At 43.4% G+C, this 12,600-nt stretch overlaps 1 protein-coding gene across 3 annotated transcripts; it reads right to left on the reverse strand.

Moving 5' to 3' along the window:
• Window positions 1-142: 142 nt before the first annotated feature.
• On the reverse strand, window positions 143-6,572 carry LOC120702996 (alanine--tRNA ligase, chloroplastic/mitochondrial-like). Of its 3 annotated transcripts, none has more exons than XM_039986997.1 (13): window positions 6,423-6,572; window positions 6,210-6,290; window positions 5,901-6,103; window positions 5,061-5,239; window positions 4,562-4,640; window positions 4,025-4,177; window positions 3,784-3,933; window positions 3,577-3,687; window positions 2,576-3,496; window positions 1,880-2,152; window positions 1,403-1,612; window positions 893-1,047; window positions 143-742 (listed from the first exon to the last, which is right to left on the reverse strand). In XM_039986997.1, exons 1-13 carry the CDS (start codon window positions 6,553-6,555, stop codon window positions 406-408), a joined length of 2,985 nt encoding a protein of 994 aa, XP_039842931.1. In that variant the 5' UTR covers window positions 6,556-6,572; the 3' UTR covers window positions 143-405. The 3 variants fall into 3 exon arrangements, with proteins under 3 accessions (XP_039842931.1, XP_039842933.1, XP_039842932.1); XM_039986998.1 differs by having other exon boundaries at window positions 174-742; window positions 4,043-4,177; window positions 6,423-6,569; XM_039986999.1 differs by lacking the exons at window positions 5,901-6,103; window positions 6,210-6,290; window positions 6,423-6,572 and having other exon boundaries at window positions 4,562-4,623; window positions 5,061-5,236.
• Window positions 6,573-12,600: the final 6,028 nt, after the last annotated feature.

Consider the following 12,600-nt stretch of genomic DNA (forward strand, 5'->3'; position numbering starts at 1 on the left):
TTAATACACTGTAGCATTTTCGTTTGTTTGTGATAAATATTGTCCTACTATGACCTAACTAGGCTCAAAAGATTCGTCTCGCAACGTACATCAAAACTATACAATTAATTTTTTTATTTACCTACATTTAGTACTCCATGCATAGGTCATTTATTATATTTAATGTTTCGATGTGATGAAAAGTTTGGAAATTTTGTGGGAACTTAACACAGCCTCTCTTGTCTTGCTGCCTACAGTAGTTACACTACAACTGACAAAACCTGTAACATCGACTGCACAGAAACGTACTACAATTGCCAGGACGGGAGGATCCAAAACCAAAACTGTTTCTCCTGGCTGCCAAATAGCCATAAAACCTTTGAATTCCCTGTGCGTATACACGGCTACCAGACATGGAGCGAAGGATCAGCTCGAGCTCGACGACACCGCCGCGGCGATCTCGGCCCGGGCCTTCTCGAGGGCGTCCGGCAATTTCTCCGGCTTCCGGCCGCCGGCCTGCGCGAAGTTGGGTTTACCCCCGCCGCCTCCGCCGCAGAGCTTCGCGACGCCGCCCACCAACTTGCCCGCCTGCAGCCCCATCTTGACGACGGCGGGGCTGAAGGCGGCGACCAAGCTGACTTTGCCGTCTCCCGGGCTCGATCCCAAGATCACCGCGGCAGGGTCTTGCAGGGTGCCTAAGAGATACTCGGCGGCGCTTTTCAGCCCGTCGGCGTCCACGTCGCCCATGTTCTCGACCACGACCCTGCGGGAAACAGATTCTACGTCAGATCGTCTTTGGCCAACTTTGTGAATTGAGAGTGGTGGTGCCTTTTTTTTGCTAGCATATGGCGCCTTTAGAGACTGTGCATATTGTGAGAGTGATGATACATTTGGCGATAACTAAAGCAAGTACCTGACATTATGGGGTTCAACGGTTGTGGCTTTACTTGCAAGAGATGCTGCTTTGAGCACTGCAATTTTGCTGCGTAGAGATGATACTTCGTTTCTGGTTGCTCTTAGCTCCTCAAGAATTGTGTCTACTCTGCCATTCACATCTTCAGCCTTAACCTGAAATATGAGTCACACGGTTATAACATCAATTGGGAAATTTAAGTGGAGAAACGTACTTCCAATCACTCTATCAATGTCAGTAACCAACATGATGTCTCAAATAAAGTGATTTTTGGGCAAATTTGTAACAAAACAGTATCTGTTAACACGTGTGCTACGATCAGCAGTAAGAGGCATGCAGATTTCAATTACAAATGGGTTTCAACACATTTGAAATTGCAAATCCAAAAACCATTTGAGCAGGAGATAAAGACCATCGGATGAACAAAAGTACAGCCATCCAACTGACCGACAAAAGCATGACAAACAAAGGGAATGAACAAGATTTTATAATCTATGACTGCTATCATACCTTAAGAGATGAACACAAGCAGCGCATGTAGTTGTCCCGAGCACAAACATAATCAACAAATGCATCACCTGCAACTGCCTCTATCCTTCTGATTCCAGAAGCTATTCCCTGTTCTGAGATTATCTTGAAGCCACGAATCTCAGCGGTATTACTGACATGAGTTCCACCACAGAGTTCCAATGAGACCCCAGGGACCTCTACAACTCTGACCTATCAGAGCAAAAAAAAAATATTATTGGTTTCATCATCACAATTGCTTCTATTCTTTCTTAAAAACTCAAACATCTTAAAGATAATCAAGATCCTGATTTGCAAACACTCATTACTGATGCTCTAACAGTACAGCTTCTACCATAACTCTCTTTTGGCATCAATTACTCCTTTAAATTCAGATGATGAACTTTCATGATATTTCCAGTCACATTAATGAAATAGTCTAATCTCTTGGGTATTAATCTTGTCTTAAGATATACCAACCTCTTCACCATATTTTTCTCCAAACATTGCAATTGCACCAGCATTTTTTGCATCTTGCAAGGCCATGACTTTTGTCTCAAGATGTGTTGCATTGCCAATCCATTGGTTGACGAGTGATTCAATTTTCATTAATTCCTCTTCAGAAAGGGAGCGATGGAAATTGAAGTCAAATCGGAGACGGTCAAACGCCACAAGGGAACCAGCCTGTGAAGTTTCTGAACCAACCACACTTTTAAGAGCAGATTGTAGTAAATGTGTTGCAGTATGATGTGCCTACAGAGTGCCAGAAGCAGAACGAAGTTATATAAACATCATGACATGATAATATTTGTTTTAGAAAAAGAACAGAGTTCACTTCTGAATTGTAACAAAAATTTGCTTATAACCAGACATGTTACTGTGCTACAAGCTAAGCTATCAGCAGTCACGAAACAAAAGTTATTGCCAAAGTTATAACCTATAGTACTATAAAATTTTTCAGATAATACGAAATGTTACATGCAATGCTATCAGAAGGCATGAATGAGCTGAAAGTAACTATCTATACAAAATATTTATTTGTTTCTTGTTTAAAGACCGCTAAAGCCCATGTGATAAAATAAGAACTCTAGCTAATGCAGTTCCAAAAAAATAAAATGAGCAACAAAATAAAAAGGCCAAGCAAAAAAAAGTAAATACAATGCCAGAATGTCATACCTTAGCCCCCCGCCTCAACTTTGGATCAACAGAAGCATCAATTTCGTTGCCAACCTCTACAGACCCCTGCCTAATTGTGCCTTTGTGCACAAATATATTTCCCAGAGATTTTTGGACGTCATTGATTTCTATGACTGTTGTTTGTTTTCTATCCTCCCCTCCATTCAAATATAAGAAACCATTATCTCCAACTTGACCACCTGATTCAGCATAGAATGGTGTTCGATCTAATAATATTTCTACTTCAGAACCTTCAGAAACTTTATTAACTGGATTTCCGTTAACTAGGAGACCTTTAACAACAGCAGTAGCAAAGAGAGAGTCATATCCCAGAAATTCAGTGTCAGGGATGCTCTTGACTATCTCAATCTCATTTCCTACAGAAAGTTTGACTACATTATGAGCAGCCTGAGATTGTTTCCTTTGGTTTTCCATTTCAATACTAAATCCCATCATATCAACAGTGACACCTCGTTCACCAGCTATTTCAGCTGTAATCTCTACTGGAAAACCATATGTATCATACAAAAGGAAAACATCCTTTCCAGAAAGGGAATGTTTATTTCCATTATTACCAGCACTTAATAAGGCCTCATCTAGAAGTTCATCTAATAACTTTTCACCTCTTTCCAAGGTCTGGACGAATCGTAGCTCTTCCCTTTGAAGTTCTCCAATAATAGATTTCCTTCGTGATTCGACATCTGGATCTATCTGAGTGCTAAGGCTGATCACTACCTCGGCCAGTGAAGGTAAAAATGCACCTTCCAGGTTTCCATGACCATCACCTCTTATCCCTATCAATCTACCCATCCGAACTACTCTTCTTATCAGCCTTCGAACAACATATCCTCTCCCAATATTTGAGGGAAGGACCCCATCTGATATAAGATAAACAACTGCTCTCATGTGATCGCCGATTATCTGGAAAAACAGAAGAAATCAAAGGTTGGAAGTATCCCCCTTATTTGTCATAAAGCAAGTACTACATCTGAATAACACACTTTAAGATTAGTCTTCATGGCCTCATCAGCTTTAGCATAGGGCACCAACGCCAAGCTAGCTGCCTTTTCTATAATTGGGAAGATCAAGTCTGTCTCGTAGTTGTTTGGAACCTATGATAGAAGACAAAAATTTTGTGTTAGATCATACTAACTTACGAGAAAAGGTATGACAAATCATTTTCTAAGAAACAAAATGATAGGAAATACGTTTTGAAGAATTCGTGCCATACGCTCAAGGCCCATTCCTGTATCGATATTCTTTTGTTTCAATGGTTCTAGTGATCCATCATCCTTTTTGTTGTATTGCATAAAGACGAGATTGTAAAATTCAATGAATCGACTATCATCACCCAAATCCTGCAGGCAACTATATGGATATCACTAATTTCAGTTATAGAGAATCTCTTACACACAAGAAAAATTATAATTTTTTTAAACCATTAATTACATAAGAATCTTTACACACAGCGTCTGATGATCCTCTCTCAGGATAGAAGTCGTAATAAATTTCAGAGCATGGTCCACAGGGTCCAGTTGCTCCACTAGTCCAAAAGTTATCTTCCGCACCCATCCTCTTTATATGCTCTTTTGGCACACCAACCTTCATAAAATAAACAGATGTAGAATCAAGAGATAAAGAATCCATCACTCATACTGCAAGACTACTTCCTTGTTAGTATGGATCAAATATCCTTTAAAAGACACGCATCACCCACAGGTCACAAAATATAACCCCTGTGCCTCTTGTGAACAGAATATGTGAGCTTTGACAATTAAAGATGACCAATGAATCGTAACCGTAAATCTCTAGCCTACCATCTACTACAGTTTACAGTTGTCAAAGAAAATAAAAAAGCTACATAAGAGTGTAGATCATGAAATGTGGTTAAGACACAGCTCACTTTCTAATTGTGCACAGGCTCCTGTACTCTTAAATTGGCAGTGAGATGTGATAAAAATCGTATATAAATTTTAGATAACCGACCTCATTGTGCCAGATGTCGAATGCTTCATCATCATCTTCGAAAACACTAATCCACAGCCTTTCTGCAGGTAAACCATACCTAAATAAAGAGAATGAGGACTAGATACACTCAAGAACTTGTAAAATCAAATTAACAAACGACATGGGTAAAAAAAATTCAGGTGACTAGAAATGTAAAGCTCAACATGCAAATCATTAGCGCTGACAGAAATCAGACAGAACTACGGCAATACTGATCACCAGTTCATGTTTTATACAAACAATCATTGATGGTGAAAATGGAAGTATTATCTTTCCAGGTAAACGAAGAGCATGTTAATACCAATTGATGCTTGACAATACTAATGCATGAGGACAACTCTGAGATTCGAGAAACATATGAGTATGAATGGAATCTCTATGGTATTATGCAAACTTATGGTAAGCTTTTCAGATGAACAGCTTATAATTCACCAATAAGGCGATCACGATTCATGGAGAATAAAGGAACTGTACATACTCCTTAGTTGCCAGCTCCCATGCCCAAGCAGTTGCTTCCTTCTTGAAGTAATCGCCAAAGCTGAAGTTCCCAAGCATCTCAAAGAAGGTCTGGTGTCGAGCTGTGCGTCCCACATTTTCAATGTCATTTGTTCTTATACACTTCTGGGAGGTAGTGGCACATGGAACACGCCTAGGTTCCTATAAGTGGCAACATAAGAACTTAGGAATGAAGTATGCTGAAACAGTTCTATGTTGAAGCCAGGGCTGTCAAAATCTTACTCATCTTATAGTCAAGATTATATGGTCATAGATAGAATCTTACTGCTGTTACAAATCTATCAAAAACATGTAGGATCATGCTAAGAATTAGCATTGGATTATTCTACCAATTTAAATAAATGATCATGAATGAATACTTAGAAAATATCCTTGCAGTTGTAAAGTTTAACCTTTTACTTATTCACACGGAATACTGTTCGCATAAAGCATGTATACATTTCAAGTTTTCAACAGATAAAAACATGCATCCATCTATAAACGGCACAGACTTTGGACTAGGAGGGAGTGAAGGAACTTTTTTGAATTGCAATGATTTAGTTCGTCCCACAAATTCCGAAACACGCCCCCCTCATCCAAAACCCCGTAAATAGGATGTCCATATTATGGGTAAAATTGTGTTTATGCTCATCCAGTTGACCATCTTGCGAAACATTTCCCATTCTGCCGACTACATTCAGATCATTAAAATTACAGAAGCAGATATTCATAAATCATAACAGTCTGTTTTGATGCTATGTGTCCATTCCACAAATATATTTCAGATGAGTTAAATGAACATTACGCAAGTCATAAGATGCACCTTGCCAAGAAATATAGGTTTGAACTGAAGCATCCCTGCGATGGTGAGGAACACCGTTGGGTCATCGGGCACAAGCGAAGAGCTAGGGAGAATCTTGTGGCCGCGGGCAGCATAAAATTCAAGGAACTGCCGGCGTATCGCGTCCCCGCTCCACTCGCCAGGAACTGCGGTGCCCACTTCCTGTGTTGCGGGTTCTAATGATGCTGCAGATTGCAGTGGGGAAATTATGGCGTCGAGCCAGAACAGCAATCCCAGACAAATTACCAATTAATAGTAAAATTGAAAAGGTGTCATGCTGAATAATTGAACCTGACGAGCTGCTTGTTACGAAGAACCCGGTCTTACGAGCAGAATGCCTTTGTGCCCAGCCATCTCTCACGCAGCCAAACCCTGCACCCGCAACATACGCCCCAGCATGTGAAACCCGCACCGCCTCTAGAACCGTTGCCGCAGGTTGTACAATTTGAACAGGAGCAGGCCTCCCATCCCAACGAGGCAATGAGCGTGAGGAGGGGGGTTTACCTTGGTGTCGAGGGGAGGGGCGGAGCCGGCGGCCGGAGACGAAGCGGGGAGGGAGAAGGCGGCGGCGGTGGGCGGGCGCGGTGGGGAGGAGGGGGGCGGGGCGGGAGGTGGGGGAGAGAGCGGCCACCTCCATGGCTGAAGGGGGTGAGGACTGAGTAGAGCTGCGTGCCTCCGCGCGCCCTTCTGGTGTTTGTGGTTTTGGCTTGCTCGCGCTGGGTGGTTATCGCGAAGGTGTGTGGCCCTGGCCCCTGGGGTGGAGGTCGTGCCGCCGTCGTGTGTTGCTGTGGATCACCGCGGTAACCCAACAAAATGATTTTTAGAAGCAGCCGGCCTCTGTCAATTAACCATAGCAGCTAGTAATACTTAGGGGTAGTAAAAGCTCTTAAAATTTGACTTCGATTATTTAAGAGCCGGGTCCTAGGCCCTCCACAATGTGTGTCTTGAGTGATGTTTAAAAGAGAGAAAATTTAGACATTACTCCTACCACTGTGGTATACGAATTCGAAGTGATGCTTGCAAAATTAGGAGCGAAGCATGTTCATGCTCCGGTGCTTGATTATTAAACAACAATTGTTGTGCGTGCTTTTGTGTCTGTCGTCGTCAGATGACAGGCGTCACTAAGGTCTTGTTTGTTTGGTTCCAGAATTTTTTTCATAAGTTCCTATCACATCAAAAAGAATTTTAAAATAGTATTAAATAAAATCTGTTTATAAATATTTTTTGACAGCTGAGTACTAATTCGCGATACAAATCTAATGAGCCTAATTAATTCATAATTTGCTACAGTGATGCTACAGTAAACATCTGCTAATCATAGGCTAATATACCTCATTAGATTCGTCTCGCAATTTAGCCCCAGGATTCTGCAGTTAGTTTTATAATTAACTTTTATTTAAGACTTCTAAATACTAAAAAGTTCCAGAGACTTAAAAAAAATTCCTGGAACCAAAATAAGGCCTAAGCCTGCATGCAAGGGAGTATATCTTCTATTTATTACCAACACGAGCTCTATAGCGATGCCTGCACGCTGCAGCCTGTGTAGCGCGATGCCTATTTTTCAAGGTGGGGCCCAATATTTTTTGAGCCTCACTTGCACACTGCAGAAGACTTTAAAGGGAAAGACTCTAATCTTATACGGTACAATTTTAATCTAAAAATATATAAGTGCCAACTTAAATTGTGAAGAGATCACTAGAACTGTGGAGTAATACCTGGTCATAGCTGAAATCTTTACAACACATGTATTATAAACAGTTTGTACGGCCATCCTTTTCTATTAGTGTAACATCCCAAAATTCACTAAATTAAATCATACGCTAAATATTTTCAAAATCGTTTTTCATCGTTGAGCTCGGTTATCTCTAAACCCTAATACCCTCCCTAGAATCTTTCGCCGCTCCAACACCCGATTCCTTTTGTCGTTTCTATCCGACCGCGATTATCGCTGGCCGCACACACCGCTGCCTCCCCTGGCCCGCGCACCCCGCCATCGCCGCCGGTGCGCCCTCACTCCCCTTCACCCTCTTCCCTTTTTCCCAATTTACTTCCCTTTTCCCCTTTTCTATTTTCTTTCTCTCTTTCTCTCTCTTCCCTTTTCCTTCTCTTTTTCTCTATTTTCTTTTTCCTTTTTCTACTTTTCTTTTCCCTTCTCCCTTCTCCTTCCTTCTTTCTCTGCTCCTTGGCCGCACGCGCCCGCTCGCGCCCCGGCCCCTGCTCACCTGCCCCGCGAGCCGCCTCTCCTCCCCGCGCGCAAGCCCCCGGCCGCCTCCTGCCCCGCCCGGCCGCGCTCTCCACCCCTGCGCGCGCCCCGCTCGGCCTGCCCACGCGCACGCACGCACGGCGCTCGGCCCAACCCCGCCGCACGCCTCGCCTCCTGGACACGTACCCCGCCTTGGCCGACCCACGCGCGGCTCGTGCCCACACGCGCGCCCTGCTGCCCTCGCCGCGCACGCCGCTGCTGCGCGCACGAGCTCGCTGCCCCGCTCGGCGCCGCCCGCGCACACGCGCCCGTACCGCCTTTGCCCTCTGCGCGCCACGACACGGCCGCCTAACCAGCGCCCCGCCATCACTGCCCCGCCGCACGCTGCGACGCCCGCCGCTGGCACCTCGCCCCGGTCCCGCTCGCCCTGTGCCCACGTGCACCCGCCGCGCCGCCCGGCGACAGCACCACGCGCTTTGCTGCACGCCAGCGCGCGCACGCCGCACGACGCCACCCCCTGTGCTCGCCACTGTTGCCTGCTCGCCGCGGCACCAGGCGCCATTAATGGCCGCCGGCCGGCCGCCACCGGCTCACCCCACCCCCACCGCCTCATTTCTCCTATAAAAGGAGCCTCCGCGACGCCCTTCGCCACCACGAGCCACCACCGCCGCCCTAGCCCCCCCTCTGCTCCCCTAGCGCCGCCGCCAGAACCGCCTCCGCCCGCCGCCGCTGGCCACCGTGGCCAGGCCGCCACACGCCACCTCCGCTCGAGGTGAGGCAGGGGATCAATCCCCCGCAGCTCCCTCTCCCTTTCCCCCTCGATCCCGGCCGCCGCCGTGGCCCAGAGAGCCCGAATCGGGCCGCCGCCATCCCGCACGGCCCCTCCCCTGTTTCCCAGCGCGAGGGGGAGGAAAAAGACAGGGCATTTTGCCCATAACCCCCTCCCCTCCCTCCTAATTACTTAAGAGCCCTTCCACCCTTTAACATTTTTGCAAATTAAACCCTTCCTTTATTATATTCTAAAATGAACCCTCCTCTCATATAACACATTTATAAATAAACCCCTGACCTTTTCTTTATTGACCCAGAAAAGTTCTAAAATACAAACCAAGCCCTTGCCTTCTTAAATATAATTACAAATAGGCCCCTGGACCCTGATTTAACCCCTAAACCTTTACATAACCTATCATTTAATGCGCCAAACGACATCGGATCTACCTAAAACTTTACCACGCCTCGCATGACATAATTTTGTCCATGCCATTAAGAAACCACCCTAAAATATTACTCCGAACTCCATATCCTAAATATTTCTGATTTGAGCTCAACGATAAAATTTTTATTTTTTTTCTTAATTGTGTGCTTGTTTGTATGCGTCGTAGACCACGGTGTGAACGAAGGAGAGCCCGTTGACGAGCAGTACTGCGAGCCCGCGGACGAGGACCAGTTCCACGACCCCCGAGCCCGAAGGACAGTGCTTCGACTAGGACCTCCCCGAAGGCTTCGAAAACGGCAAGTTCAATCCCATCCTTTGATGCATGCTTTTGTCCTAGTTTTTACAAATACAACCTATTGGCCTGTTTTACAAAATTGTATATGTTTTGCTTGCTGAAAACACGGTTGGATAGCCACCCCTTGATTTGTTATAACCATTCCTTGACCACCTAGATTAATGTCTGAATGTGTTTTGTTTGGACGTTAATCACTGCTAGAACGCTACGCTTAGGACCTTAAATTCAATACAACTTGTTTTACAAAGAAAAGGTGTGTGTGGGAAGGGATAAAAGTGGAATTTTCGAAAGATAAGTCTAGACGGGATGGATGGCATTTCTGTGTGATTTGCCGTTTGGTGTGCTTGTGCCTGTGTGGCAGAGCAAGGAAGGGAGATATCCATCTTGTCACCCCTAAGGACCGAGTTGGTGTTACATATCACCTAACTCCACTTTCGTGCAAACCACTCGACCGTTGTATGGGCAATGGCTTAGCATAAACCCCACTAGTTAGTCTGATAGCCATCATGAGAGCTGAGAGCAACGGGTGACCAAGGAGAAGGGATATGTTCTGTGTGACTTAGGCCCCGGTTAAACCTCAGAGATAGGTCAATGGCCCCTTGGTGGATCCCGTGGTGGCTAGTCAGGTCTAGCTAAGGTGGGTAAAGGCTTTGTTGGGATCTGCATCGACATTAAGGTGATCGTGTTGTGGTACCCCACTTGTGGGTAAAGTTGCACACCTCTGCAGAGTTAAAACCTATTCGAATAGTCCGTGCCCACGGTACTGGGCGAGTTACGGTGTGGTCTCACAACTAGTGTTTATTCTGGGATGGGTTGGCGCGTGTTGTTTTGGAAATGTGTCCGGCAGTTGTGCCGTGTGCTACGGCGGATGAGGAGTCCGGTAGCATCTTAAAACGTGGATTTTGTGTGGATCAACCCTTTGAGATACTCAGTACAAGAAAACTGGTTTTGGAAAATACTTTCTTTCAAATGAACCCCTGCATAAAATATTGCTTTCCGCAAAATAAACCATAGCCTTATCCTTGATTTACCCTATGCATTATATTCTGTTTATACCCCCTCCGTGGGTGTGGTTGGATTTGCTGAGTATGTTTGTACTCACCACATTCTTTATTTTTACAGAATAAGATCCAGACTTTGTACCCGACGACGTTGAGTAGGGTACCGTCCTGCACCCAGCCTTGCCTGTGGATTAGGATCACCCGCAGGAGATACCACATAGCGCAAGACTCTGATGATTTTCTTTTTATATTTAATATCGTTGCGTGTGTGTGGATTGTAATCCTCGCGATAGTGGCACTTCTCTGCTCACTACCGCGTAGAGTTGTACGGTAATGAATCATCTGATGTAATAAATGTGTCATCAGCCTCCTGGGACTGATGTTTGTAACACATTTAAGTCTTCTCTTATGAGGGGACACTTCAATTAGATATTAGGATGTCTGTACGCATATGAGAGAGAGGAAAGAAAAAAGGACGAATGATGTCAGCACATGTATGAATTTGTGAGGAGACTAAATAGAAAAGATATGCTTATGCATGGACATAATTTAAAACAAAAATGATTGTAGATTTAAAATTGAGCGTCCAAATCAAGAATCGGTGATACAGCTGCGCTCATTTTAGATCTCACACCATTATATTTCAAAGATATATTTTTTTCATATGCGAAAATATTGTCTAGTGTATTATAATTTGTTTATAAATTTGCAAAAGTTGCTTATCCCTTTACAAAATTTGCTTGACTCGCCTCAATTTAGTCAAGTGGATATTGATGTTGATATTTAGAACATAATTAGATGGTGTGATTAAAGGATGATAGCAAATAATTGTGTTGGGTATGTGGATGTTTATTTCACTATCAGTGATAGTCAACTTTAGCAAGTCAATTTAGCATTTTTACTAAATTATGTTGATATTTTTCTAATATATGTAAGCAATTTATGTATTTCTAAAAATATTTTTGAAATATATGTAAGTGATCTTTTATTTTGAAGGTCTTTTCGAAAGAAATATAGTTGTGCAATTAGAATTTGAATTTGACGGCCAGTTTAAGAATTACAGTTTTTAAAGTTTCGAAATTACTTGCGTGTGCCGTGGGATAAAATTCCCTACTCTAGTTGAGCAGCTATCGTTGAATAAAAGTTCAGTGCAGAATCTATACTACAGGAAAAATGAGAGGATCATATCGTCCATGTGACGTGTCTAGTCTACTTAATGTGTAAGATAACTGATGTAAATAGTACGTAAAATTACGGCAGGCTGTAGTGAAGTTCGTCCCTTCAATATAAGCAGGACCATCTAAAAATGAACAGAAGGACCATCTAAAATTGAACAGAAGCCACGCTACATTGTCTTGCAAAAATCTCACGACTGCCGCGACGAGGGATATAAACCGATCGAATACGAGCGGAAATTTCTGATATCGTATTTATTTTTATATTTTATTTGAATATAGAGTTGAATACGTATAGTGTTAGTTTTTGCTGGATAAGACTATAATGTATATTGATATCATAAAAATGTAACTTTTTAGGGCAGTCCCAACCCAGACTCTACCATGGAGTCTAAGTATATTTATAGTTCTCTATTTATATCTTTTTTTTTTGCTGATGTGGCACCCTAATTATTAAAGAGAGAAGGAAAAAACAAGACTTAGTTTCTAGATAAGACCTCAAATTTACGCACTCTTCAATGTCCAAGAAATCAGGGAGACTTGCGTTGTGGAGGGGGCGTAGAGTCCATAGATCTTGTGATGAAAGAAAAACAATAAATGAATTTATGTATAGAAACTACTATTACACACTTTGCATTGGGAAGTATAGTTTCTTATGATGGAGTCTTTGAGGTTTAAGACTCTACGAGTGGAGTCTGCATTGGAACTGCCTTAGTATTCAGATACGGATCGGATATAAATATTGAATACTTAGAATCAGATATAGATAGATAAAAATCATTTCAGACCGAA

This window comes from Panicum virgatum, chromosome 4K, assembly GCF_016808335.1.
Source record: "Panicum virgatum strain AP13 chromosome 4K, P.virgatum_v5, whole genome shotgun sequence".
Lineage (NCBI taxonomy): Eukaryota > Viridiplantae > Streptophyta > Magnoliopsida > Poales > Poaceae > Panicum > Panicum virgatum.

Coding starts and splice junctions, on each gene's coding strand:
- LOC120702996 (XM_039986997.1), bottom strand. CDS start 6,555: ATGGAGGTGGCCGCTCTCTCCCCCACCTCCCGCCCCGCCCCCCTCCTC. Junction 5,240..5,900: donor AACCTATATTTCTTGGCAAG/GTGCATCTTATG, acceptor TGCCACTTATAG/GAACCTAGGCGTGTTCCATG. Junction 1,048..1,402: donor GCTTGTGTTCATCTCTTAAG/GTATGATAGCAG, acceptor CTCATATTTCAG/GTTAAGGCTGAAGATGTGAA.